Raw genomic sequence first — 22368 nt, 5'->3', positions numbered from 1 at the left:
TCAAATACATCAAGGTATTCGAGTTTGACATTATTTCTAAATAAAATTGAATAATCTCATAACTTAGACTACTTCAAATATGTTAGGATACTTAAGCTTAATATCATTGCCAAAAAAATTTGATAACTTTAAATATTTTATTACTCTAATTATATATATATATATATATATATATATATATATATATATATATATTCAAGCTTGAATTTATTACCAAATGATTTGAATAATTTGATATCTTTGACTACCTAAAATACAGATGGATGCACAAGCTTGACATCATTGCAAAATAAATTTAGCAACCTCAAACTTGACATCATTGACGAATGAACCTAATAGCCTTGCATTCTTGACAAATCTAAATAAAAAGTATTCTTTTTATTTGACATGTTTGCCAAATAAATTCAACAATCTTTCATCTTTGATTGCTTTAAATATATGAAATTGTTAAAACTTTAAATCATTGCCAAATAAATTTGGCACTCTTACATCTTTGACTATTTTATATATATTAGAATAATCAAACTTGACATAGTTGTGGATAAAGTGGTAATAAAACAAATGTGTTGATTGTGATGAACTACAAATAGTTAGAAATCACATCTTCTTAGATGTCTTCTCACAAACTAAAATTGTTTTATGTTGTATTCTACCATGATATATTCTTACATGTACATATACATGCATTTGTCATATAATTATCCATATTAAACTTATTGCATCCAATTTCAAAATGTGGTATTAGGTATATAGTTGAATTCAACAATCAAAAAGAAAAGAGAAGAAAGTTTTACAATTTTTGTATGTGGAATAGTAAGGTGATCAAGCTTCTTTGATTTGTTACAAATATTCCACTTTGTTGCATTATGTATTGCTTCCAATACATAAGAGTTAATAAAACCAATAAAACCAGTAATATTTAATATTCTTCTCTCTAAACATATATAGACTTACTTCTTACTATGAACATAGAATTTTTTGGTATTTTTAATCATGTTTGCATACAATAGTTAGAAATTATATGCAAACATGATTTTAAAAATTAAATATTTATATATACCTGTATATAACAAAAAAACCAAAAAAACCAAAATTAAACTCAAATAAAATATTATTTACCAACAAATTCTTTGCAAAGAAATGTACCAAACTAGAATATATATATATATATATATATATATATATATAACTTTACCCAATCAACACTCACGACTATACTTAATTGTAGTGCCAAAAACACACCATGCTCAATTCATGTAGCAGATGGTGACAATTTGCTCTCCAACTAGGTCACCAAGACTCCTGTTGTGATACCCCTATCCAACCATATCCTTTGCTGCTTAGTCACATTCTCCTACCCAACTCCAAACATCCACACGAGTATGTCAAGTTTCGCCCTAAACCCCTAATTGGTTTTCCAACCTTTTGGCGCTCACTTTTTCTACTTGCCTGACGCTTACTGATGCTTCAAAATCCACTTCTGTACTCTACGCTTCAATGATCAACAGGTTTGCCGAGGGTATGTTAATATTTTAATATGCACAACAGGTTTTGTGTCGTGTATTCCGGCTTGTAAGGTGTGAAATCCACGACCGTCACGCGCTGTACACAACAGAAATCTGAAATAGTACACAGCAAACGAAAGAGTTGTTGTCGCAAGGTGGCAGGGAAGGTGTCGTGTTTGCGCAAGGATTAGAGTATCAAATCCTTGAGCACCCGCACCGCTGCCAGGCCCGCTTCGCTGTGTCTCCGTCTCGGAAGCTCTTTCCTGTTCTCACCCACCCAGATTCCAGTAATGGCCACCGTTGGGGCAGCTTTGAGTACCGCTCTTGTGCCTCTGGCAACTACCGCTGTAGGTTTCCGTGCGCGCCTCTCGTCCGTGTTCATCGTACACGCCTCTAAGTCGAGCAGATGGGGCCTGGGCCGTGTCACTTGCATGGCTTCCTACAAAGTCACGCTTAGGACTCCTACGGTGATACACACATTGGAAGTCGACGACGGTGTTACCATCTTGGACGCCGCCGAAGAGGCAGCCATTGACATGCCTTACTCCTCCATGTGCCGCAACGGTGGCTGCCCTGAATGCGCTGGTGTGCTGGAGTTGGGGCAGGTCGACCAATCCGCCGGCAATTTTTTAGACAAGCAACAGCTCGGAAAGGGGTTTTGCTTGACGTGCGTGGCGTACCCCAGAAGCGACTGTACCATCACCACCCATCAAGAGGACCTTTTGATTCGGAGTATAGTCGCGGACAGCAAGATTGATACTCTGTTCTTCTGAGTATGACATTGGTGGGTTGCACATTTTCCTTATGCTCTGAGAGGAAGGTTGGGAGTATGACGGAGAATCTTGTCTTGAAGGTTGTGGGTTTGTGACTTTCCACGACAATCACTTGTAAATATGGAATGTAATGAATCAAATACTAGAAAATAGCTGGTATCGCACGCAATTGAACCCTTGAGTCAATGTTCCGGTGTTCGAGATTGCTTCTGAAATGGATACTCCCTGTATGCTTTTCATTTAGCTGCGTACGAATCTTGCGTTTAAGATGTTCTCATTTAGGGTTTGAGGGATTCTAGACGTTATCATGCTCTACTTCTGCGCATTTTGGAACTCAAAATTATTGGATCTGCTAGTGAATTTCCCTTCAGCCACGCCGCGACAGGAACATTGCAAAATTCTAACGAATCATCTTCGAACTTCACCATCTTCATTTCCATATTTCGTAGCTTATGCAAAAAGCGCTACCCTTGTCGCAGAGTGGTCTCGTTTGCTTCAACAGTCCGAGGCAATGTATGCTTGATTCGCGTGTCAGATGTGTGGGGTGCTTGTTCGGAGGTCGGTTTGAGGGCGTAGATAATGAGCACAGAATATGTACGAAACAGCTTCGCCTGCGCTCAATCCTCGAATTCCCCCAAATCACAGAACTGCACCATAGCCGTTTGAATGTGTTGAATGTTTACCTAAGCACGCTTTTCTTACAATCTCCAACGCAGATGATGCTGCAATCTTACACTGGGCAGGCGCCATGCTTCGCAGATGGCCTGTCCTGAGGCACACTCAGGGTGTCACTCCCTAATGCAATGGCGACAAGGTCTAAAACCCTAAACCCTGAATCTTAAACTCGTTTCTTCGGTTGCTAAACAAATGCAAGCACTGCTAGAATTAGATGTCATGTCAATGGTGGTGGGGTCTCGTAGTATTGTAAGGGGATACTGAAATTGTAAGGGTGTGAGAATTACTAATATGTTCTGCAATATTTGCTATCTACTCATTACCTCAATGGCATCTACGCTGATGTATGGAGCTTCAAATTTGAGATATGTAGTTACAACATGCAGAAAGTCAATCATTTAGCGCACCACTTTGATGCACAGACAACAATTCAACAATAGGAAATTTTTGCAGGGTAATAAGTCTACATGAATGCCCTCTGCTTCTGATTTCATCCCATTTCAGCAAACAGCTAGCGACCTTCCATTCCCCTAAGTTTCAAGCTCCCACCTCTTTTAGGCAGTCCACAAGCGTAACAATTTCAATTATCTGAAAGACCATGGCCAATAATCCAAAGAGGGTCGGACAATAAACACCAGTGTAAACAGGGAACACCAATCTGAATTTAGATACAATGCTCAACTACCACGGCACGGGAGTAGTACTGCAATATCTAACTTCAACTATTAGGATCCACAGTTGCAGCGATTTCAGGCTATCGGCTTTAGAGAACAAGTCATACATACTACAACAAAGCTCTCCACCATATTTTTAGAGAGCAATGAGTTGATGAGTTTGTTTACTTCTAAGGTAGCAGTTTACAAGAGTCACCTCAGAGATTGAGAAGGACTAAGATGGAAACAACCACATCAAAGAATGTGGAGCTCTCGTATCTCTAAAAAAATATATATATGTATCTGAAGACAGAAACACTAATCTTTTGAAGTTATTACTAACAAGCCAAGAACTCCAATCAAAAGGTACTGCACACAAAGAAACAAAGCCAGCACCATTAGTTCATTGAAAAACCAAGCCTCAGTTCCAATGAATCAACTAACTTGTCTGCTACTTCGGAACATACCCACCAAGGGTTCAGCTCCACCACATGAACTCATTTCTCTTGGTGACTTCTAGACATACAAGCCTAATGAAGGACAGCACGTTGTTCTCAACCGAAAATGCCACGAGCAGGAAAAAAAACACACAAACTAACCTTGATGTAGGGCTTCTCTGTCATAATGATGGTAACCCACCCAATATACGGTAAAAATCTGCAGGAAAAAAGGTTCCCAACTCTAGTTTTTGAATAAACATTGAAATAGACAAATAAATAATAGTATAAAACTTTGCCAGTCACAATGTATCCCAATGATGCAATGCATAGCTCGATCACTCACCCAACTGCTCGTCCCATAATATGCTGTCGTTGTAGCCACATCTGGTTTTCCGCATAAAGAAGACGATCATCACCAGTATTGTTGTCCCCTGAAGAATTCACACAAATTGAATGTGGATTAAGGACATCATATCACTTTGGTTACCAAATAAACCTAAATGCATCTCATTCGAACCTGCAACAATAAAAGGTAGTCCTCGACCAGGTTGTGAATCGTACCTTTCGTAAGAACCTCATAATCTCCCTTTTCAACGTTCTCATGAACCTGCCACAACGTAGCAGACTCAGTTAAACACGATTCAAATAAAGTGCTGACCTCAATAAAGTTTCAGCACATACTCATACTTGAATGTATTACCGGTTGAATCCAGGCGAAGTACGTTCTCTACATTCATCGATATGATTGAACCAGAATGCAAACACGAAGCGTTGATTATTTGGTGCAACCAAAAGAAAGTGATAGCATTTACAAATAACAACCAAACAAGCATGACGTCAATTTGTGCAAAGCATGCCTCCTCCGCCAGCTCTTTTCACATCAGAACACATTTGTGTAAACTTACGCAAATTAACCAAAGAACCAAAACACACCCACCTTAATAACTCTATGTACAATAGGTATATTCCGCCCCTGCAAAAATGTACACAACAGACGTTAAAAAATATTTCTGGGTTGATGACTGTCTAACTTTGTACATACTACATCTGATAAAAACAACGCTACAACGGCAATAAGACGATTGAAACAAATATCCTATATCCAGCTTCTCCAAGCAGCTCACACCCTAAAAGCAATTCAATAAGGAGTAAAATTCAGTTACACGAGAAAAACAGTGGAACTCATGAGCTATCACGATCCCTAAGCAAAACCGTGCTACGCGTTTCATCGTGCCACAAAGACTATCGGTTGTAAACTTACTTCGACGTGGAAGACAACAATTTCTCCAGCTCGGATTGGAGCTTTACCCATGTGAAGGAAGAGTATATCCCCCTATCACCCCAAACATCAAGCTGTAAGTTCAATATCTGGAGACATTTCTAAGAAGGAACATAGCAGAGAACAATACGTGTAATACTTCTGACCATCATAAATAGAGAGACTTGCGGAAGACGATTGCAGCACTAGGATTTTGAGACCATTTCTCAACATTCCTACATGGCTAGAGTTCAAAAGAATTATCGAAAATTCGTAAGTTCTACCATCTACAACCTATCTGATCTGTTCGATGTCCAAAATAAAAACGATGTTCGACGAACCGCCCGAAAAATCACTTGTCGTTAACCTAAGGTATGCGTTGTCCAATACGATTACTCACTGATGGCAAAAGGCGGCTGATTGAGTAAGAGTTTCAATCCAGCAAACAAAGAAGAGACTTAGAGCATACCCTTCTAAAACCAGGCTCCATGCTGCCTGAGAGCACAACGACGACAGGAGATTCACTCCCCGTGAGGCACATCAACCCTTTCCATATGATCAAAGCTGACGTCACAATCATTCCTGAAAGTCGAAACCACGTTGCAAGCTCATTAATACCGACATACTACCAAGTCCGTTTCCCGATCTCTCAGACCATCAAATAAAGTATCGAGCAGAACGGATTCAGCAATAACTAGATTCAAATAGCAATACGATAGCGTTACTCTGAAACCAGACAGTAAGCAAAAAGCAAAACATGATAAACCAAATTTGAACCCCCCTAAAATACACTTCTGACTTCAAATTGCGCGTCATCCCAGAACATGCAGCAGAAATCCAACATGCGCAACCCAAAAATCATGGAAACAAATTCACGTCCTGCGCTACCGATCGTTACACACTAACAGCTGCCCACACCTAGGTCTATAATATCAAATGTCGTAGAGCAGCAAAATCTCCCCGCCACAGACACTGAGCTTCGAGTCTTACCTAGGCTGATTGCCTGCAATGCGATGTGTCTGAAGTTCGTTGCCTTGATCGAAGCTATTGCGTCCCCGAAGGCACCCATCGCGTCGAGTTCGGTGCTCTCAGAATGGGACTCCGCCAAACAACCGCGACTGAATTTGACAAAGGGTCTAAGAAACACTTGCGCGACGAAATCCAATCGCCGAAAACTTCGTCCGCCTCTCGTCCGTATCTCGTCCGGGTTTCGTCCCTTCGTCGTGCTCTTGACGGCTGAAACGACGACTTCGTCCGAGTGGACGGCATTTGTCGACGTGGAAAGGCCCGGGTCGATTTCAGCAAAGGCTCCGATGTGAAAGTTCACACAAATCCAAACATCTGCAAAAATAAACTATTGATTTTTTTTTAATTAATTTTATTTTGGATAATAACTAGATCTTTAGTGATTATGGTATATAGCATGAAACACACAAAGAAATATATATATATATATATATATATATTCACTAATATATTAATCATTATTTTTAAATAAGTAAAAATCACCAACGTTTTAGCCGAAGTACACCTTTCTTTATTCTTGTCGCAATCATTGATTTAAACTAGATACCCAATAGAACACAAAAGTCACTAAATTAACCAAAGATATATATAAACGAATTATTTTAGTGACAAAAATTTATACAAAAACATATAAAAGAAGTTCAAAAAACAACGTAAAGATATTATCTACTGATTTCATCTCTTTTTCTGTGTTACAATTAGTTAAACTATCCAAAGTTGGATCTACATACTATTGTAAAACAAGTAAAACACATGACCTGATACATAAATTCACCAACATTTATGATACTAAGTCGGTTTTCTATGGTTGAATTTTAACTTTGTCGAAAAAAACACACAGAAAATAATTGCAAAAGAAGATAAATATTGTTCTCTTCCTTGAAAATTGATGTTAAGGTATTTGACTTTACAATAAAATACTTAATTTAGAGAAAGTTAAAATATTTTCAATATTGACAAGGTTATAATATTAATAATGGGCATGTGGAAAGAAATTTGGCCAATATTTTAGAAGAGATAAAAATAAAATCATCATAAAAATCCATCCAAATAATGCACTGACCATTGGTGATATTATCACGCTAATAAGTATGAAACAACGAGAGTTAACTTAAGCCTTTAAATTTTATATTTACACAATTAATTTTCGCTCTTGTTTCGTGTTTTTATGTTCTGGCTTTTCAGGGAAAAAAGTACTCATAACAGATGAACTTGCATGTAACATACATAGAAATATGGCTGAAGTTTTCATTATTATCATCACAACATTTTATTATTAAAAAAAATACATAGATTTTATGGCATTGCTTAAACATTCACAAACAAATTCAAAACTATATCTTTTGCAATCCGTTTACATTCTCAAAATTTTGAAGCATATTTTGAAACACAAGTTTTTATTTATTTACTTCCATGTTAATTTTCTTAAACTTCATCAAAATAAGTAAATAAAACAACCATTTACGTCTTGTGTGACACAAAGAAAGAAGCTGTTAATATATTTTTTATCTCTTAGTCCAATATAGATAACAACTTCCTAATTATAACTACATGACGTGTTAAAATACTGCGATCGACAAGCGTGGGATAAAGAATGAAATCTGGCTTCATCCGTATATATCATCCATTCATATCATTCATTCATCGAGTACAAGGAACGTACATTCGACCATGTCATTCTCACCAACCTAGTTTTTGAGGGGCCTGAGCGACGATGACAAAACAATTGTCACGAGGATCTGGACCTGAAAAGGAAAATTTGACGGGTGGGAAGGATGGACTTAATAAATCCTCAACCACGCTCGCAACGAAGAATCCTTCCTCGCAAAAGCGAATGTGATATTTGCGAATCCCAACCACGATGCAGGCTCCACGCCGAGTGTAGGATTGATTTCATGGTTGCGTCAACGAGAGACTGGGACGCGCCAATCTCGTCTCGCGGCTGCAATGAGCCCAAATCCCACGCGATGCCGTCATCAGGTTGAGGCTGGAACACCGACGGATCGATCTCACACAGGATTTCCTGAGCCAGCCCAATCGAAGGGCATGCTTTTGCAAACGAACCCTGGCCTCTAGCCTCTGCCGCTCTGAGGAAGCAGACTGCCCACGCCTCCCAGCGTCGCTGGGCTTGCTCATTTATCCCAACCCTAAGCGATAAGTCCATCTTCTTCTGCTCCGTCATCGTCGCTGCTTCACTCTGAGGAAATACTTCTCTTGGAGTAGTAGCGCGGTGACATTGCCCCTTGGAATTCTTTGCTAAGTCTCAAGGTGAGGCTCACGTGACTTTGGTTTGTGAACACACCTGTGTTTGGGACTTGATTGTGAGAATTTGGAAGTGTAGGACTCTTTTTTTTTGGGCGAATTGACGTGGCGATTTGATTTGCGATTCTATCGTAGGATTCCGCATGATTTTGATGTGAGTCGTAGCTCTGGGAACTGGAGAATTATGTCGAGCGTGTTTACAAATATGTGTAGTACTTGATATGAAAAGTGATGGTCAATATCAATTCTGATTGCGTAATTGGGAATGAGTAGCTCGTATGGCGTGTGAATCTCAACTTGAACAATTGCGGGATTTAGACTTGCAGATTGTTGCCTTATATCCTAATTTTGACATATTTTTGTCCGCTAGAGTTCTGGTTTAAATTCTTCCTGTTTAAGAAGTGATAGCCATTGAAGAGGTACAGTGAGGAGGAAGGACGATGAGCATCAATATTTTGTAGGAATATTAGAGTGGAGTCTACGAGTGTAGCCAAATTCGTGATGGCTCATGTAGATTACTATACTTTTATTAAGTTGATCTGCTGTTAATAGAGTGCAAGAACGTTGAGAACCAGTGCTTTGAGCTTCTGTAGTTTTTTTGTTTTTGTTTTTTTTTGTTAGTCTCGAAGTTGGGTGGCGCAACGGTTTTGCACTGCACTGTAGATTCTGATGATCACTTCGGTGCGCGAACTTAATATTCAAATCAAAGCGTAGTGTCAATAGGGGAACGAGATTTTGATCTTGTCTGTATTTCATGGTCGAGATGGAATTCACAGCGAATTCAGACTTCTCGTGTTGTATTCCTTTCTTTTATTTATTGTCATTATATTTAGCACATTGTTTCTCGGATGGTTAGCTCTATTGGTTGGTGGCAATTCAATTAGGAATGGCGAAGATTGTAATTACTGCTAGATCTGATGTAGGCAGTTGCAGGTTGTTGTTCAATTTTGGGATAAGTCTCAACAGTGTTTTGGTATTGTCGCGCAAGTGAGAGTTCCATCTGGGGATGAAACTCATGGCCTTCGCGTGTATGGCAGGTGGTCCGTCTGTTGACGGGGCGTTAAAACACATGGCATCTTCCTTGTCTGTGCCTTCGAAACTCTCGATTACTTCCTACAGGTCTGAAGTGTTCGGACATTGCAACAATGAACATCAAAAGAGATCTGCTAAAAAGAATGTATTATTGAATGCCTGGTTAGGATCAGGGAAATTGTCACGACACAGTCATGTTCGGGGTTGGCAGAGTCAGGAAGGAAAGAAAGGTCCTCTTTCTTGCCAGGCACTTTTTGGAAGTAAAGCTCCTAAGGATGAGAACGACTCGGAGGACGAACCCAGAAGCTCAATCAATGACTCAAATAGCGTAATTTCCACACTTTATTCTTAAGATTAACTCACCATATATGCTTGCTCTTATTTGATGGCTGGTTACAATGATGCTCAGTTAAATCAATCATACAAATCTCCTTGTTAATATATTAGAATCGTGATCTGCTCTCGTTTAAACGTGACCTCTGTAGTTTCCCACAGCTTTATTTCCTGCACAGGGCTGTATCAGCTGTTTACACTCAGCTAGCTTTCACTCGTGATGTTAATGTTTTCAGATAAGCTCAGACGCTTTCCGGCAGCAAATGGAACGAATGGTAAACAGAGATAATGCCGATGTTTCTTTTCGAGGAATAGATTTGGCTACACTTATAAGGAAGAAATACGGGAGATCTTATGACGTGCAATTTATTAAGAAAGTGAGTACATCCCTTACCCGTTGTTACGTAGTTGTGAAATGCTTCAATGTAAAGTTTGATCACTCTCAAAACTGTTCTACCTAAAGACCTGATACTCAGTTACTGATTACTATGCAGGAATTTATGGGACGCCAGCTCTTAGCTATGAATGTGATGTGGAAGTATCGTGAGCAGGTAATGAACATCCATTTGTAGTGCGTTCTGTATCAATTTAACTCTCCTTGAGTCGTAGTATTGTGGCATCTGTGCTTAATGCCTGCTCAGCGTAGGTTTTACTGTGAGTGGAAATACGATTATGCATTTCAGATCATTTCAATCTAGTAGCAATATTTGATAAATATGCCCCCAGACAGCCGTTAGCTGTTTCTAGATTATAGGACTCGTGATATGTGCACGGGTAGTAGAGCTGTGGTGTTAAATCAGCATTAAAACTTTCGGAAAAATATTCACTTGTCTTTTTTGGCATCAGCGTTCCTTTCCTTTAACAGAGGAGGAATACCTACTACACCTAGATGATATTGCCAACAATCTGAGATGCTGGGGTGCTGTTGGTCTTGTGCGCAACGGCCTTGAGAAGACCAAAGAACGACCACGTATTGGCAAGGTATTGAGTCGCCTCCATTTTCACTTTAGATCATTTCTTTATGCATGCTAGGCAGTTGATCTTGTTCGACACGACAAAGACTTGACCGAAGTTTTTTTATGGCCTTTCATGAGATCAGATATAAAAACTTAGTTCATGTGCCCTAGTTATCAAAAATACTCGAGGCATTATTTTTTGGTGCTAATGAAATACTCCAAGAAAGTCCATGTAGCTATTGGTCAGCAATGTCGCAGAAGCCATCATGGCTTTGTTAAGTTGCAATGAGAGACTAAACTTTCATTTTTCACAGGCTGTGAGCATTTTCATTGATCTTGACGAATTTGGAGGAAGGTCGCGAGAGTGGATAAACAGGTGAAGAATGAGCAAGGGAGAGACAAGTTGAATAAACATATCAACAGTTCATTCATCACATTGTACTTTGTGAGGCCGATGTTATTATTATTAACCCCTTCCATCGTCCGTTTGAAGGGGTGCTACAGGCGGATGGAAACTCTTGTAGAATTAAATTCGCTTCAGGAATGCTTCCTGTACGCAATGTACGCTTTGATTAGCAAAGTGTCAATTCTCTAATGTGTTCACCTCTGCCTCGCATAAAGTCCGCAGACTTGTTCTTTTATTGAGGTTGTATACACTTGTTCTATGTATTCGGGGTTGAAGTGAAAACGCTAATTGCTTGCTTTCTACTTACATCAATCATGCCACCTACTGATATCTCTCGAAATATAGAATAAGTTACTCATATCATACGACTCCTAAGTTTGACTAAGTATGTTAAGCTGCACATTCAACCTGTAGATTAAGAAATCGATTTTGCAAGACGCTGTGACAAGTCTAAACCAAACAGCTATTAATCAAGATCTTTACTCTTGAAACTTGATAGTCAGATGATTTTCAGGTTATAATTTAAAATACAATTATCATGTTGTGTTCCTCGCCCTCAAACAACCACATCAAAGGAACAGATTGGGATAAGGTCCCTTGAAGAACCGATTGCAATGCTGAACTCGAATGCTGAAAGACGTCGATCTCTCAAGTCCATAAAGTTTCTCAGGTATCCAAATCCTTTTTCTCCTTCCTTCCATTTCGGAGAGGCGTAGAGAAATGGTTTCTCATTGGTCAGTAACTACTCTAAGGACATTTTATGAGCAACAAGTCTCCTTACCATCCTGACAGTGTCTCAAGACTTAGTGGGATGGTGGTTCACAAAGTTGCAAACCACAGCTTTTAGCCTCTTCTACAGTTCAGTTCATTGATCCTTACTGATGTTTCTGTAGAAATGATATCATAATTTTTTATTTAGGAGAAAAGCATCCGACTTAATGAAAACACAAAATCCAGAATAATTCGACTCGTTTTCAAACAGTGACTCAATGTCATTGCTGACGATGACAGATATACAATGGCTTGCAATTGAATGAAGTGAACAGTTGGATGAAGAGGTACCGCTTGCGACAGAACTTGGAACCCCTAGAAAGATGCCAAGAAGAATTCATTCAATGAAAATAGAGCGGCCAACCCATTCACTGACGACTGTTCCTAGGGAGAAACACAGATGCATTTGGCAGTCTTCAAAAGAGGTCGAATCATTGTCAAACAAGGGATTCTGTGCTTGCAGAGAGCCACAATGTCCTTCTCCACAAATGCTACCTCGAAATAGTGACAGAAATCTGCTAATCGAAGCATAACATTGATGGAAAAACCTTTCGTTGCGCGTGCACTGTTCCCATGATGAATGGCAAGCATGTGGTTAGACCCGAAGAGGCTTCCCACGCTGGTTACCGTTTCAGATATTCATATCTCTTCCCTGGCAACTCCTGGTTCTAATAACCGACTCATTCAAGCTCTCCACCCCCGTGGTGTTCAGTCTCAGTGCTCTTCTTGTAAGGCATCGAAGCAAAGAAAATAACAAATACGAGGTCTGCCGTTGTCCAGTTACTTACACGAAATACCGTGTAAGCTGATTATTGATCAGCTATATTAGGCATGAGCAAGTCAGCAGCCAGGGCTGTTCAGTTTGGGCAGACATCCAGGATTTTGGTGGGCCATACTTGTCCACCAGAGTATGCCTTCTCCACAGCATGCCATGATGAAACATTGGAGTTTGATAGTAATGTATGATAGTTATGTGAAGTGCTTTAGTGTTGGGCTTTCCTCATTTCATCTAAATAGTATCCCTCCATCACCGCCGCCATCGTGAATGAACTGATCAGCATCCATGCTGTCTTGAGCAAAATTTAACGAACCTAAAGTGGTTCATCTTGAAAACTTTAACTTCTCCACTTCAGACCTTTTTGACGGATGTTCCAATGCCCTCGAATCCAAATCTGAAAAAACTAACCAAGTTGATATACGAAATAGCTACCGCACCACACCCAAAGCAAAGTCCCTCGTTGAATGAGCGAACGTAAAGAAACTTGAAAAGGCGAATATGGCGAGAAGGGATGAAATTGTGAGAGTGTGGTTTCTTAGACCTAGGGATGTGTAAAAAATAGATAAGGATTCGTTTCTCTCCTGGAGCAACTCAGCTCCACCCGTTTCTACTCCCTTGTAGATGGAAAATGGTAAAGCGTCAGTTAGATTCTTGCAGAAAGAGCAGATAATAGCGGAATTTAGCAACAACAACAATAAAAAACCAAAAAACCAAAAAAAAAAAAAACTAACTAAAACAAAATCAAAGACAAATGACGTGGGAGAAGGATATTGCTCTGGTTCTAGGGACGTTGCGATGGTCTTAATTAGTGCACATCGTTCTTTGCAGATGAGGATGCTAGCAACGTAAAACACTGACCACAAGTGGCAACACTACAATCTCTTTAGCCCTGCGAACATGAGTAGAAAGCATGTTCAGAGATCGTGTTTTCTACCAAACAACTTTCACAAGGAATACTACAAACCTCTTCACATACACGTCACAGCTTACTTGTTTGTTTCTTCTTCGGTACATGCTGAGAAGCAGTTTGCAACGATGCGGATTCTGATACCAGACGGGTTGAAATCACAGACAACAGATTAGAAACACATGGACCCAATGCTTGCGAAGAGGACAAGAGACAGAAAACCCGAAACCCCAAACTGGGTCTCCAATTTTCTGTGATTGAATGTGGAAAAAAAACACACTTAAAGGCTTATTAAAAACTCGATAAAATTTTGTATTTTAATACTTTGTGTGTACTTTCTTTTTCTCCACAAGGCTGAAATTAACTCCCTTTTGAATGGAAAAAAGGGTGTTTAGGTTTTCACACAGAGATTTAATATTATAGTTTTTATATCAAATTTAGTAAGCCCTTCATTCACAAGCAAGAGGCGCTATGTGGACTCCTAAGCACCGAGAGTTTTCCCACAACGAAAGACAGTCAATAATGTGGGGCGGGCAGCGGGCAGAGGGGGCAGCAATAATGAAAGCTTCCCCATATGTGTGCCTGGAGAGAGGAAATAATAATAAAAATAATTATAATGAAACTAAGAATGCTGCTGCAATTGGTGTGAGGGTTTTGTGAGGGAACTGGCGACGACGGATTCCGGACGAAAACTGTCGTCCTCTCTGCGGGCGTTTCTCGGTGCCCCTCGCACTTGCCGCAGCTAGAGCTCCCCCCTCCCCCTCCCACTGTCCTCCCCTCCCCCGGCTCCCGTGCCCTTGCCTTGCCTTGTCCTTCGTTTCGCGTGCAACCAACCAGGAGAATCCAATGAGCCATTCTCCGTTCTGCGATTCCTCAAGCTTCCCACAGTTTCTTGTTCCAATTCCCTTTATTTGCAACGCCTCACACGGATAGAGCCCCTTGGTGTAGTAATTTAGTGAGGTCAGGGTCTGCTTGCGATGGGAGCTCTCTCGATTTGCTGAAGACCAGGATTCTGCGGTGTTTGTATCGCTTGCTTTGAAGCACTCTGTGGCAGGTGCTGTGCGTTTATTTTATTTTATTTTATTTTATATTTTTTTCCTCTCTATTCTGAATTTGTATCTTTGAACATAGGAGGAGACTTTTCTTGTACTGAGTCATTCTTTTTTTTGCGATATTTTTAGGGTTAAGGGAATGGCTCATTCTGGAAATGTGTTGATATGGATACGAATATGCAAATAAATTGTTGCTATACTTTTTCTTTTTTCTTTTTTTCGTTTTTTTCCTTCTTTTTTAAAAAAAACATTTCCCGTGGTTTGGCGTGTATATGTCGGATTGTTTAGGATTAATAGTAATGGTAATGCCCTCGGTTGAATGGGACTGGTGAGTTTCGTGAGGGATTTTTTGAGAGCTTTGTCATCTTGCTTTCGAGGCAACGGATTATCCTCCTGAACTTTGAATGCTGCATGGTAATGTCCGCAGCGCCTTGAATATCATCCTCGAAGAACACTTGAACACGGAAATTGTTTATTGATCTTCCACTAGCCCTGATTATAAACCTTTTTGAGCGAAGAGGTCTTGGTCATAACCCAGAGCATTGAAATTTCTTGTCAAGTTGACATCGTTTACTGTCTTCTGGTTTGCAATATCATTGTATTCTTCTTTTTATAGTCCTTCAACTTGGGACATAAACGAACGTGGTGTGCTGGTTTATGTCCTCCTTGCCTTACGAATTGTGTTTCTAGCTTCAGCTTGGGATTTGACCATAGTATATACATGGAGTCAGAAGAATGTCTTAACGTTCTTGGTGTTGGCTAAGTGGCTGAGGAGAGTATTCAAGCTGCCTGATGAGACATGTGTTGCCTTGGAACTATTGTGTAGGCCTTGTCGATCTGTAGTAAGCAGAAGAGTCTTATGCTATTTGCGCAACCCTACCTTTGTCTCTATTCCTTTTTATCTTTTCTTTTTTTGAAGTTGCTGCTGATGAGGGACGTAGCATACCGTATTCGGAATATCTGCAGGAACTTGCCTGACATGAAATGTTCGTATTTCGCACTGGTTTTTGACCTTTGTAGATTTGATTTCAATTTGTCCTGCTTAAGTAGCTTTTAGTTCTTTTCTCGTGTATTAGTAGTCTGTCTCTCATTTCATGATAAAGTGATTGCTATATAAAGCAACCCATGGTGGTGGTATGTTAGCAGGCTATGCCGTAGCAACTGTTCTTGAGCCAACGAGACATGTGAGAAGTCAACGGACATCAAAAGCACGTGAGATTGAGTCCGTGATGTTGCGGATTGGTCGTGGCTAAGTTATGAATGGCTCTTCGGAATGTCTAGATAGTGTGGCAGTTGGGGAGTAAATTCCATGCTTGATAAATTCGAATGGGTTGCAGCAGTCTGATCTACGTGAGGTGGTGCTTCGCTGTTTAACTTTATTTTGAAGAATGATGAAACATCCATGGTTGTCAGAAGACTAGTAAATATCAGCAATGGCATCTGAATATTTGGGTCCTGAATCTGAGAAAAGTGCAGCTGGAAATTTAATCCTAAAGCCTGACGCTTTGCTCACCAACGTTGCACCCCTCCCACAATTAGGGCTTATGAATAAGCATCATCATGGTGAACTCGATGCGTTGTCTCAGATTTGCAAGGATGGGGGACCAAATTTTTGTGGTCAGAATGGTACAGATTCCACTTATGAAACGAATGGAGAAGGAGACCTTAAACCCGAGATCATTGATAAAGAAGTGGAGAATTCAGCCCCACAGGAGCCGAAGTTGATGGTAGCGTTTGAAAGAACTGACATCGGGTTAGCAACACTTGCTGTCAGTGTAAATACGAAAGAGATCGTAATAGCCGCACAAGAGCCTGAAGTGGTGGACGTAGATGAGGCACGTGATGTTGGTCTAGTTACAGCTAGTGAAACTGTAAGTGAAATCCCAGGAGGGGTTAGGTTGCCTGAACCAGCTCTTACACATGATGCTGTGCAAGAATCTGTTATTTCCAGCGTGCGTGAAACAAAGACAATCAATGTTGAGATTTCAGAAAAGCAAAAACGGAAGCGGCGACAGAAGTCGTCCACGAACTTCGAGGTGGAAGAGCAAGAGGCAGGGAGGAGGAACAAGAGGCCTTCTAGGCAGCACTCTAAAGTGTCGACGTACGATGAGTCTGCCATGGACAAAGTAATGGAGGAACAAATCGAGGGGTCTTCTTCAAGAAAAGGGGCTAAAAGAAAATATGACAGTGTGGTTCGAGGAATTGAAACAGAAGCCATGGTTGCTGCTGCTCTTGGTTTCCCTCGGGACTCACTTACGGAAGAGGAAATTGCAGCAAATGTAGTGAACGTAGTGGGTGGGAAAGAGCAGGAAAACTACATTGTTGTACGCAATCACATTTTGGCTGCTTGGAGGGAGAATACAAACGTGTGGCTGGAGCAGGAGACTGTGATGGAAAACATACGAAGTGCCCACAGTAAACTCGTTGCTTCGGCTTATAAATTTCTCTTATTCCATGGTTACATAAATTTTGGAGTTGCTCCGGCTATTAAAGCTAGGTTACCGGCAGAACGGAACAAAGCCAAGGTGGTCATCGTTGGAGCTGGACTTGCAGGCCTTGGTGCCGCCAGACATTTGATGGCTTTAGGACACCAGGTGATTGTATTGGAAGGTAGGCAGCGGCCTGGAGGTAGAGTATATACTAAGAGGATGGAAGTGGATAGCGTACATGCTGCAGCTGATTTAGGGGGTAGTGTTGTTACAGGGATGCACGGGAACCCCTTAGGTGTTTTGGCTCGTCAAATGAACTGGTCAATGCATAAAATCAAAGACTTGTGTCCAATTTACCAACCCAACGGTCAGCCTGCTGTTGATGAGATTGATAAGAAGGTGGAAGCACAGTTCAATCAGTTGTTGGACACATGCAGCAAATGGCGAGAGGAAAATCATTCGAAGTCTGCAGAGATTTCGTTAGGAAATATCATGGAGTTTTTACGTCATAACTGCGGAATGGGTACTATTCCTGCTGAGAGGCAGCTTTTTGATTGGCACTTTGCAAATCTTGAGTATGCCAATGCACAATTACTCACTAATCTCTCGCTTTCTGATTGGGATCAGGATGATCCCTATGAAATGGGAGGGGATCACTGCTTTCTACCTGGGGGCAATGTGCAGTTTATAGAGGTCCTCTGTGAGCATGTGCCTATCCTCTACGGTAAAACTGTGAAAAGAATACGTTATGGAGATAGTGGGGTGAAAGTTGAAACTGCAGATGAGACTTTTGAGGGTGAAATGGTGCTGTGTACTGTGCCATTGGGTGTTTTGAAAAAGGGTATGATCAATTTTGATCCACCACTTCCTCCATACAAGGTAGATGCCATTCAAAGGTTAGGCTTTGGTCTTCTAAACAAGGTGGTGATGCTTTTCCCAAAAGTGTTTTGGGATGGCCACCTAGACACATTTGGGCACTTAGAGGAAGATCCACGTAAGCGTGGTGAGTACTTCATGTTTTACAGCTATGCAGCAGTGGCTGGGGGGCCACTGTTGGTGGCTTTAGTGGCTGGAGAGGCCGCCATTGCTTTCGAGGCCACTCCCCCAATCGAAGCTGTAACTCGTGTTATGACCATTCTCAGAGGTACTTCAATATTTTTAACTCAGTGTGCTCTAAATGTCGAGATTGCAGAACCAGCGATATTATAACGCATGGGATACTGTTCATTACTACATTGTTACCATTTTCTAGGGAGTGGCTTTCTTCTATCCACGAAGGCTCTTCTAAGTTTTGGTTTTAGCATGCTCTGCAGTTCATATTTATCATAATAATAAGGCTTGAAGTATTTGGTGCAGGTATTTTTGAACCGAAGGGAATAAAAGTGCCAAATCCCGTGCAGACTGTTTGCACACGGTGGGGGAGTGATAGTCTGTGTTTTGGCTCTTACTCAAACGTGGCAGTAGGAGCATCTGGCCAAGACTACGATACAATGGCAGAGTCCGTGAACGATAGGCTCTTCTTCGCAGGCGAGGCAACCATTCGCAAATATCCTGCAACTATGCACGGTGCACTTTTAAGCGGCTTTCGCGAAGCAGCTAATATGGCAAGAGCTACATTAGCCAGATTGGATCCACCTAAACTGGAAAGAACTCAATCCAGAGATTTACATTCATACTCAACAATTCTGGTAGACCTTTTCAAAGAACCCGATCTCGTGTTTGGTAATTTTTCTGTCATTTTTAACCAGCAGGTGTTGGACCCCTCTTCGCTGGCGATTTTGCGAGTGCATATGATTTCTCCTGGGAAGAGTACCAATGTATCTGTAGAGGGGACAACTGAAATCTTTGTTCCAGAGCAATTGTTCTTGTATACTACCATTACTCGTCAACAGGCTTTGGATTTGAGTAGATTGGATAATGATAATGAAAGGCTACAGCACCTTTGTCTTAATTTTGGGGTGAAGTTAGTGGGTCGAAAAGGTCTTGGTCCGGCAGGGGATTTGTTGGTTTCCACGATTAAGTCAGGTCGTGCTGCAAAGAAGGCTTCTCCTAATTAGTTGCAGTGTTCCATGCTGCTGTAAGATGAGCTTCTCAGGAAGCAACGGAAGGGCATTGAAGAGATGGACCCTTCTGTGGCCGGACATCAGTACATCACGATTTTTGTCCCAACAATTTAAAAATAGTCTTTAGTACATTTCTGATGGCAAATGATAATACTGGGGGATTGCAAGGCAGCTTAAGTACTGTGCTCCTGTTCGCAGAGCCCGTTAAAGACCCTTACGACGTCCTCTTTGCGCACAATTTGACTCTTGTTTAATCAGAATATACCAACCATGCACTTAAAGCAGCATCTCTGTAACATTGGGTGTGATGATTTACTGTATGATATTGCACCTTCATCTCTTTTGGATCCATTTCTGTTGGATCGATGTCGCAATTTGATTTATCTAATTTTATTTCTGCAGTGAGGAATTACTTAATGTTCTCCGTACGATCCGAGTTGAGCTGCTCTTAACACAAGCGTCGTTCTTCGATGCTTAGAATGTATAACAATAGAGATTGTAACTAGCAAATGTAATCTTGTGGTCGAATTGTTTTAAATCAATAATAGCTTTATATTTCGAAACAGCTTTAGTGTTCTTAGATGAGGGTTCTGGATATGGTGTTCACGCATTCTTCTCTTTGACCAAATTTTACGAGGTAGTGTAGCTTGCAAACTCTGAACAACTTTTTCTTCTCAGAAATTATCCTTGCCGACAGTTCCTATGACTAAAGGAAGGTGGGTGCAACATGTCATATAATATCAGTGGTAGGGGGTTCCTTCTCCACTAGGTAAGCTCTATGTGGATTGTTACAGCTACGGAAATGTTATTCTGTACATGATATTCCTTGCAGGTCAAGGTACTCTGATAGCTGTTCACGTGGAAGTGTCCTGGTGCCTCAGTGTCGTGTGAATCGTGATTGTAGAGTACATGCTGCATGGAGTTTCAGTGTTAAATGCTGTAAGAGTGGATGTGAAGGAAGGAACTTCATCTAGTGAAGTGCCGTCTCTTGATAACCCCTTTAATGTAATGGAGAACAGGAGAGGGTTTGAAGATTGTGATTATGTCGCAAATTAGAGATGTTTCCAAAAGCGGCCTTGTAGTGTTGTTGTATCTACCACTTTTCTTAATCACAAGCAATATTAGGGGTAGCTCCAGTATAATGCAGGGATGAATGTTTCGTTGAAAGCTGATGGACTTCTCATCAGAAGCATCTGAACCTTCGGCTTTTATTTTGTTTTGCTATGTACTTCTTTTTGTTTTTTCCAACCAATTGAAGACTTCTATGCCAACTGTGTCTTTATTCCAATGGTCAATTTGTGAACATCCTGGCGCTCCGTAAAAACAATGTTCGATTTTCATTTATATTGACTGTGAGTGCAAAAGAACAGTTCTTTCTCCACTTCGACTGATATTGAGGAAGAAACGAATTTGAAGATCGTCTCCAAAGCTATCTCTCAGGTTAGGCTCTGCAATTCTTTGAGCTTCTCTTATCATTCCTACGCTTTAAACCCGTAGAAACCATCCACTAAGAAAGATGATATATTATAACCTGCAGAAATCCGCTTTCGAAGGTGATAGTTAATCAGGGACTTCACGAACTTTCAATGATAAGCGCTGCTCCAATTGGTGGGTAGTTCAGATGCGGGTGAAACACAGCTGTAGTAGGTTATACGGTATGGAATTCTGGACCTACCCACCATGTGTCACAGCATTGCTAAGCATAGCTCCGTAGAGATCACTCCAATTCCGCCCTCCATGACAAAACTTGGATACAACTTTCAATGCTGGATGTGGTATCTATGTTCCAGATGTATTCAATTTGCCACAGACGGGGTCAAATGTGAGAACTGGATTTAATGCACGCAGTGTTCATTAAATACACTTCCTTACGTTAGATCCTCTCCCAATAATGAATGTGACACCTTTCTGCGTACTCAACATCAACTGAAAAGCAATCAACTGAATTCAATTACGATGATTGCTTGCTTGGTTGCAATCAACCTGCTTCATTTTTTATTTTTTATTTTTTTTCCTTTTTCCTTTTTCCTTTTTCCCAATGAAAGTGCTCGACTACGATGGAACAGTCGGCACAATTCCTCACCTCTTAGGGGTTTCGACATGCTGTTGCTGAGCACAAACTTTCCAACTTCCAATACAGGCTAATTGTGTGTGGTGGCAAATAGTGTTTAGGGTATGGGATCACACACATGTTGCTGCTTTGAGTGGAGGTGGTGAGTTGTGAGTTGGTAGTTGAGCTTCCTTCAAACCTTGCATGTCCATATCATGGGTTCCCTTTTACTGTGCCTGCCTGATCTGGGGGCACTAGAATGGTTTTCACGGCCTCTCCAGTGTGCTAAGCATCACCTTAAAACTACCACAAAAATAAGCTTTTGGAGCATGACTAGTAATGAGTATAGATCAGGAAACCGATTTATTTCTACTTAACTGTTTAAGTAGTGGAATAAACAAAAATACCCTACTTTTTTTTTTTCAAAAGGGCGAATCCCCAATGAAACAAAGTCTTCAAGTTATGCCAATTACACTAAATAATTGTACTAAAAGTCATGGCAACAGTAATTGAAGGTGTGTAGTTATGAATCTTGGTTTCTTTTTTGGTACATGGTAATATGCAGAGCATCGTGAACGTTCACAGGGGATTGTTTTCAACCTTGGTCGCTATTTTCTATTTTGGTACATGGTAATGAGAATGTGTGATCCCAAACAGATATTTGTACACAATAAAATAAGAATGAAGAGGGATATTCGCTTTTTATTTTTAATTGTTATGATAAATCAGGAAACTCGTTAACACTAATATTATCTAAGCGTTGAATTCTTACAATAGTATTGTCACTGTTGTCAACACAACGTTAAATTGTTAAATAGTTACGTTTCGTCAGTTAACAAATATAGTATAGTATATGGCACATACTAAATATTAGTACGTAGCTTCAAATAAACTCATATCATGTAACATATATGAGGGATCTTTCTATAAGAGCATAGATATATTTCAATACCTCTAAATTTAACAAATCAATTATTTTATGGCAACTAGCAAAGTTAA

General features: G+C 40.4%; 4 protein-coding genes and 1 long non-coding RNA gene across 10 annotated transcripts; 3 read left to right on the top strand and 2 right to left on the bottom strand.

Moving 5' to 3' along the window:
• The first annotated feature begins 1417 nt into the window (after positions 1 to 1417).
• LOC112288064 (ferredoxin-2) lies at positions 1418 to 3281 on the top strand. 2 transcript variants are annotated; one of them, XM_024531873.3, is made up of 2 exons: positions 1418 to 2289; positions 3038 to 3281. In XM_024531873.3, the coding sequence occupies exon 1, from the start codon at positions 1796 to 1798 to the stop codon at positions 2276 to 2278; it is 483 nt and encodes a 160-aa protein (XP_024387641.1). In that variant the 5' UTR covers positions 1418 to 1795; the 3' UTR covers positions 2279 to 2289; positions 3038 to 3281. The 2 variants fall into 2 exon arrangements, with proteins under 2 accessions (XP_024387641.1, XP_024387640.1); XM_024531872.3 differs by having other exon boundaries at positions 2995 to 3281.
• A 312-nt stretch (positions 3282 to 3593) lies between these two features.
• Positions 3594 to 6404, bottom strand: LOC112288063 (uncharacterized). 2 transcript variants are annotated; one of them, XM_024531870.3, is made up of 8 exons: positions 6295 to 6404; positions 5774 to 5886; positions 5308 to 5379; positions 4984 to 5019; positions 4608 to 4653; positions 4390 to 4477; positions 4206 to 4263; positions 3594 to 3975 (listed from the first exon to the last, which is right to left on the bottom strand). In XM_024531870.3, exons 1-8 carry the CDS (start codon positions 6371 to 6373, stop codon positions 3925 to 3927), a joined length of 543 nt encoding a protein of 180 aa, XP_024387638.1. In that variant the 5' UTR covers positions 6374 to 6404; the 3' UTR covers positions 3594 to 3924. The 2 variants fall into 2 exon arrangements, with proteins under 2 accessions (XP_024387638.1, XP_024387639.1); XM_024531871.3 differs by lacking the exon at positions 5308 to 5379.
• A 2100-nt stretch (positions 6405 to 8504) lies between these two features.
• LOC112287503 (uncharacterized) lies at positions 8505 to 11554 on the top strand. Of its 2 annotated transcripts, none has more exons than XM_024530552.3 (6): positions 8505 to 8598; positions 9630 to 9952; positions 10194 to 10334; positions 10452 to 10508; positions 10804 to 10938; positions 11228 to 11554. In XM_024530552.3, exons 2-6 carry the CDS (start codon positions 9662 to 9664, stop codon positions 11291 to 11293), a joined length of 690 nt encoding a protein of 229 aa, XP_024386320.1. In that variant the 5' UTR covers positions 8505 to 8598; positions 9630 to 9661; the 3' UTR covers positions 11294 to 11554. The 2 variants fall into 2 exon arrangements, with proteins under 2 accessions (XP_024386320.1, XP_024386319.1); XM_024530551.3 differs by having other exon boundaries at positions 9581 to 9952.
• Positions 11250 to 13991, bottom strand: LOC149988273 (uncharacterized). The gene is made up of 2 exons (XR_016505156.1): positions 13859 to 13991; positions 11250 to 13482 (listed from the first exon to the last, which is right to left on the bottom strand). It is a non-coding gene; the product is annotated as an uncharacterized LOC149988273 (long non-coding RNA).
• A 199-nt stretch (positions 13992 to 14190) lies between these two features.
• On the top strand, positions 14191 to 19603 carry LOC112287502 (protein FLOWERING LOCUS D). Of its 3 annotated transcripts, none has more exons than XM_024530550.3 (3): positions 14191 to 14829; positions 16414 to 18400; positions 18613 to 19603. In XM_024530550.3, the coding sequence occupies exons 2-3, from the start codon at positions 16552 to 16554 to the stop codon at positions 19311 to 19313; spliced, it is 2550 nt and encodes an 849-aa protein (XP_024386318.1). In that variant the 5' UTR covers positions 14191 to 14829; positions 16414 to 16551; the 3' UTR covers positions 19314 to 19603. The 3 variants fall into 3 exon arrangements, with proteins under 3 accessions (XP_024386318.1, XP_024386317.1, XP_090109860.1); XM_024530549.3 differs by having other exon boundaries at positions 15974 to 18400; XM_090253734.1 differs by having other exon boundaries at positions 15255 to 18400.
• The last annotated feature ends 2765 nt before the right edge of the window (positions 19604 to 22368 follow it).

Source organism: Physcomitrium patens, chromosome 10, assembly GCF_059467195.1.
Source record: "Physcomitrium patens ecotype Gransden chromosome 10, ASM5946719v1, whole genome shotgun sequence".
Classification (NCBI taxonomy): domain Eukaryota; kingdom Viridiplantae; phylum Streptophyta; class Bryopsida; order Funariales; family Funariaceae; genus Physcomitrium; species Physcomitrium patens.
Note: the sequence above shows the minus strand (reverse complement) of the source record. Positions and strands in the feature narration are given on the sequence as shown.

Coding starts and splice junctions, on each gene's coding strand:
- LOC112287502 (XM_024530549.3), top strand. CDS start 16,261: ATGGCATCTGAATATTTGGGTCCTGAATCTGAGAAAAGTGCAGCTGGA. Junction 18,401..18,612: donor TGTTATGACCATTCTCAGAG/GTACTTCAATAT, acceptor TATTTGGTGCAG/GTATTTTTGAACCGAAGGGA.
- LOC112288063 (XM_024531870.3), bottom strand. CDS start 6,373: ATGGGTGCCTTCGGGGACGCAATAGCTTCGATCAAGGCAACGAACTTC. Junction 5,380..5,773: donor TGGAGCCTGGTTTTAGAAGG/GTATGCTCTAAG, acceptor TTGGGGTGATAG/GGGGATATACTCTTCCTTCA. Junction 4,264..4,389: donor ATTATGGGACGAGCAGTTGG/GTGAGTGATCGA, acceptor TTTTTCCTGCAG/ATTTTTACCGTATATTGGGT.
- LOC112287503 (XM_024530551.3), top strand. CDS start 9,599: ATGAAACTCATGGCCTTCGCGTGTATGGCAGGTGGTCCGTCTGTTGAC. Junction 10,335..10,451: donor ACGTGCAATTTATTAAGAAA/GTGAGTACATCC, acceptor ATTACTATGCAG/GAATTTATGGGACGCCAGCT. Junction 10,939..11,227: donor AACGACCACGTATTGGCAAG/GTATTGAGTCGC, acceptor CATTTTTCACAG/GCTGTGAGCATTTTCATTGA.
- LOC112288064 (XM_024531873.3), top strand. CDS start 1,796: ATGGCCACCGTTGGGGCAGCTTTGAGTACCGCTCTTGTGCCTCTGGCA.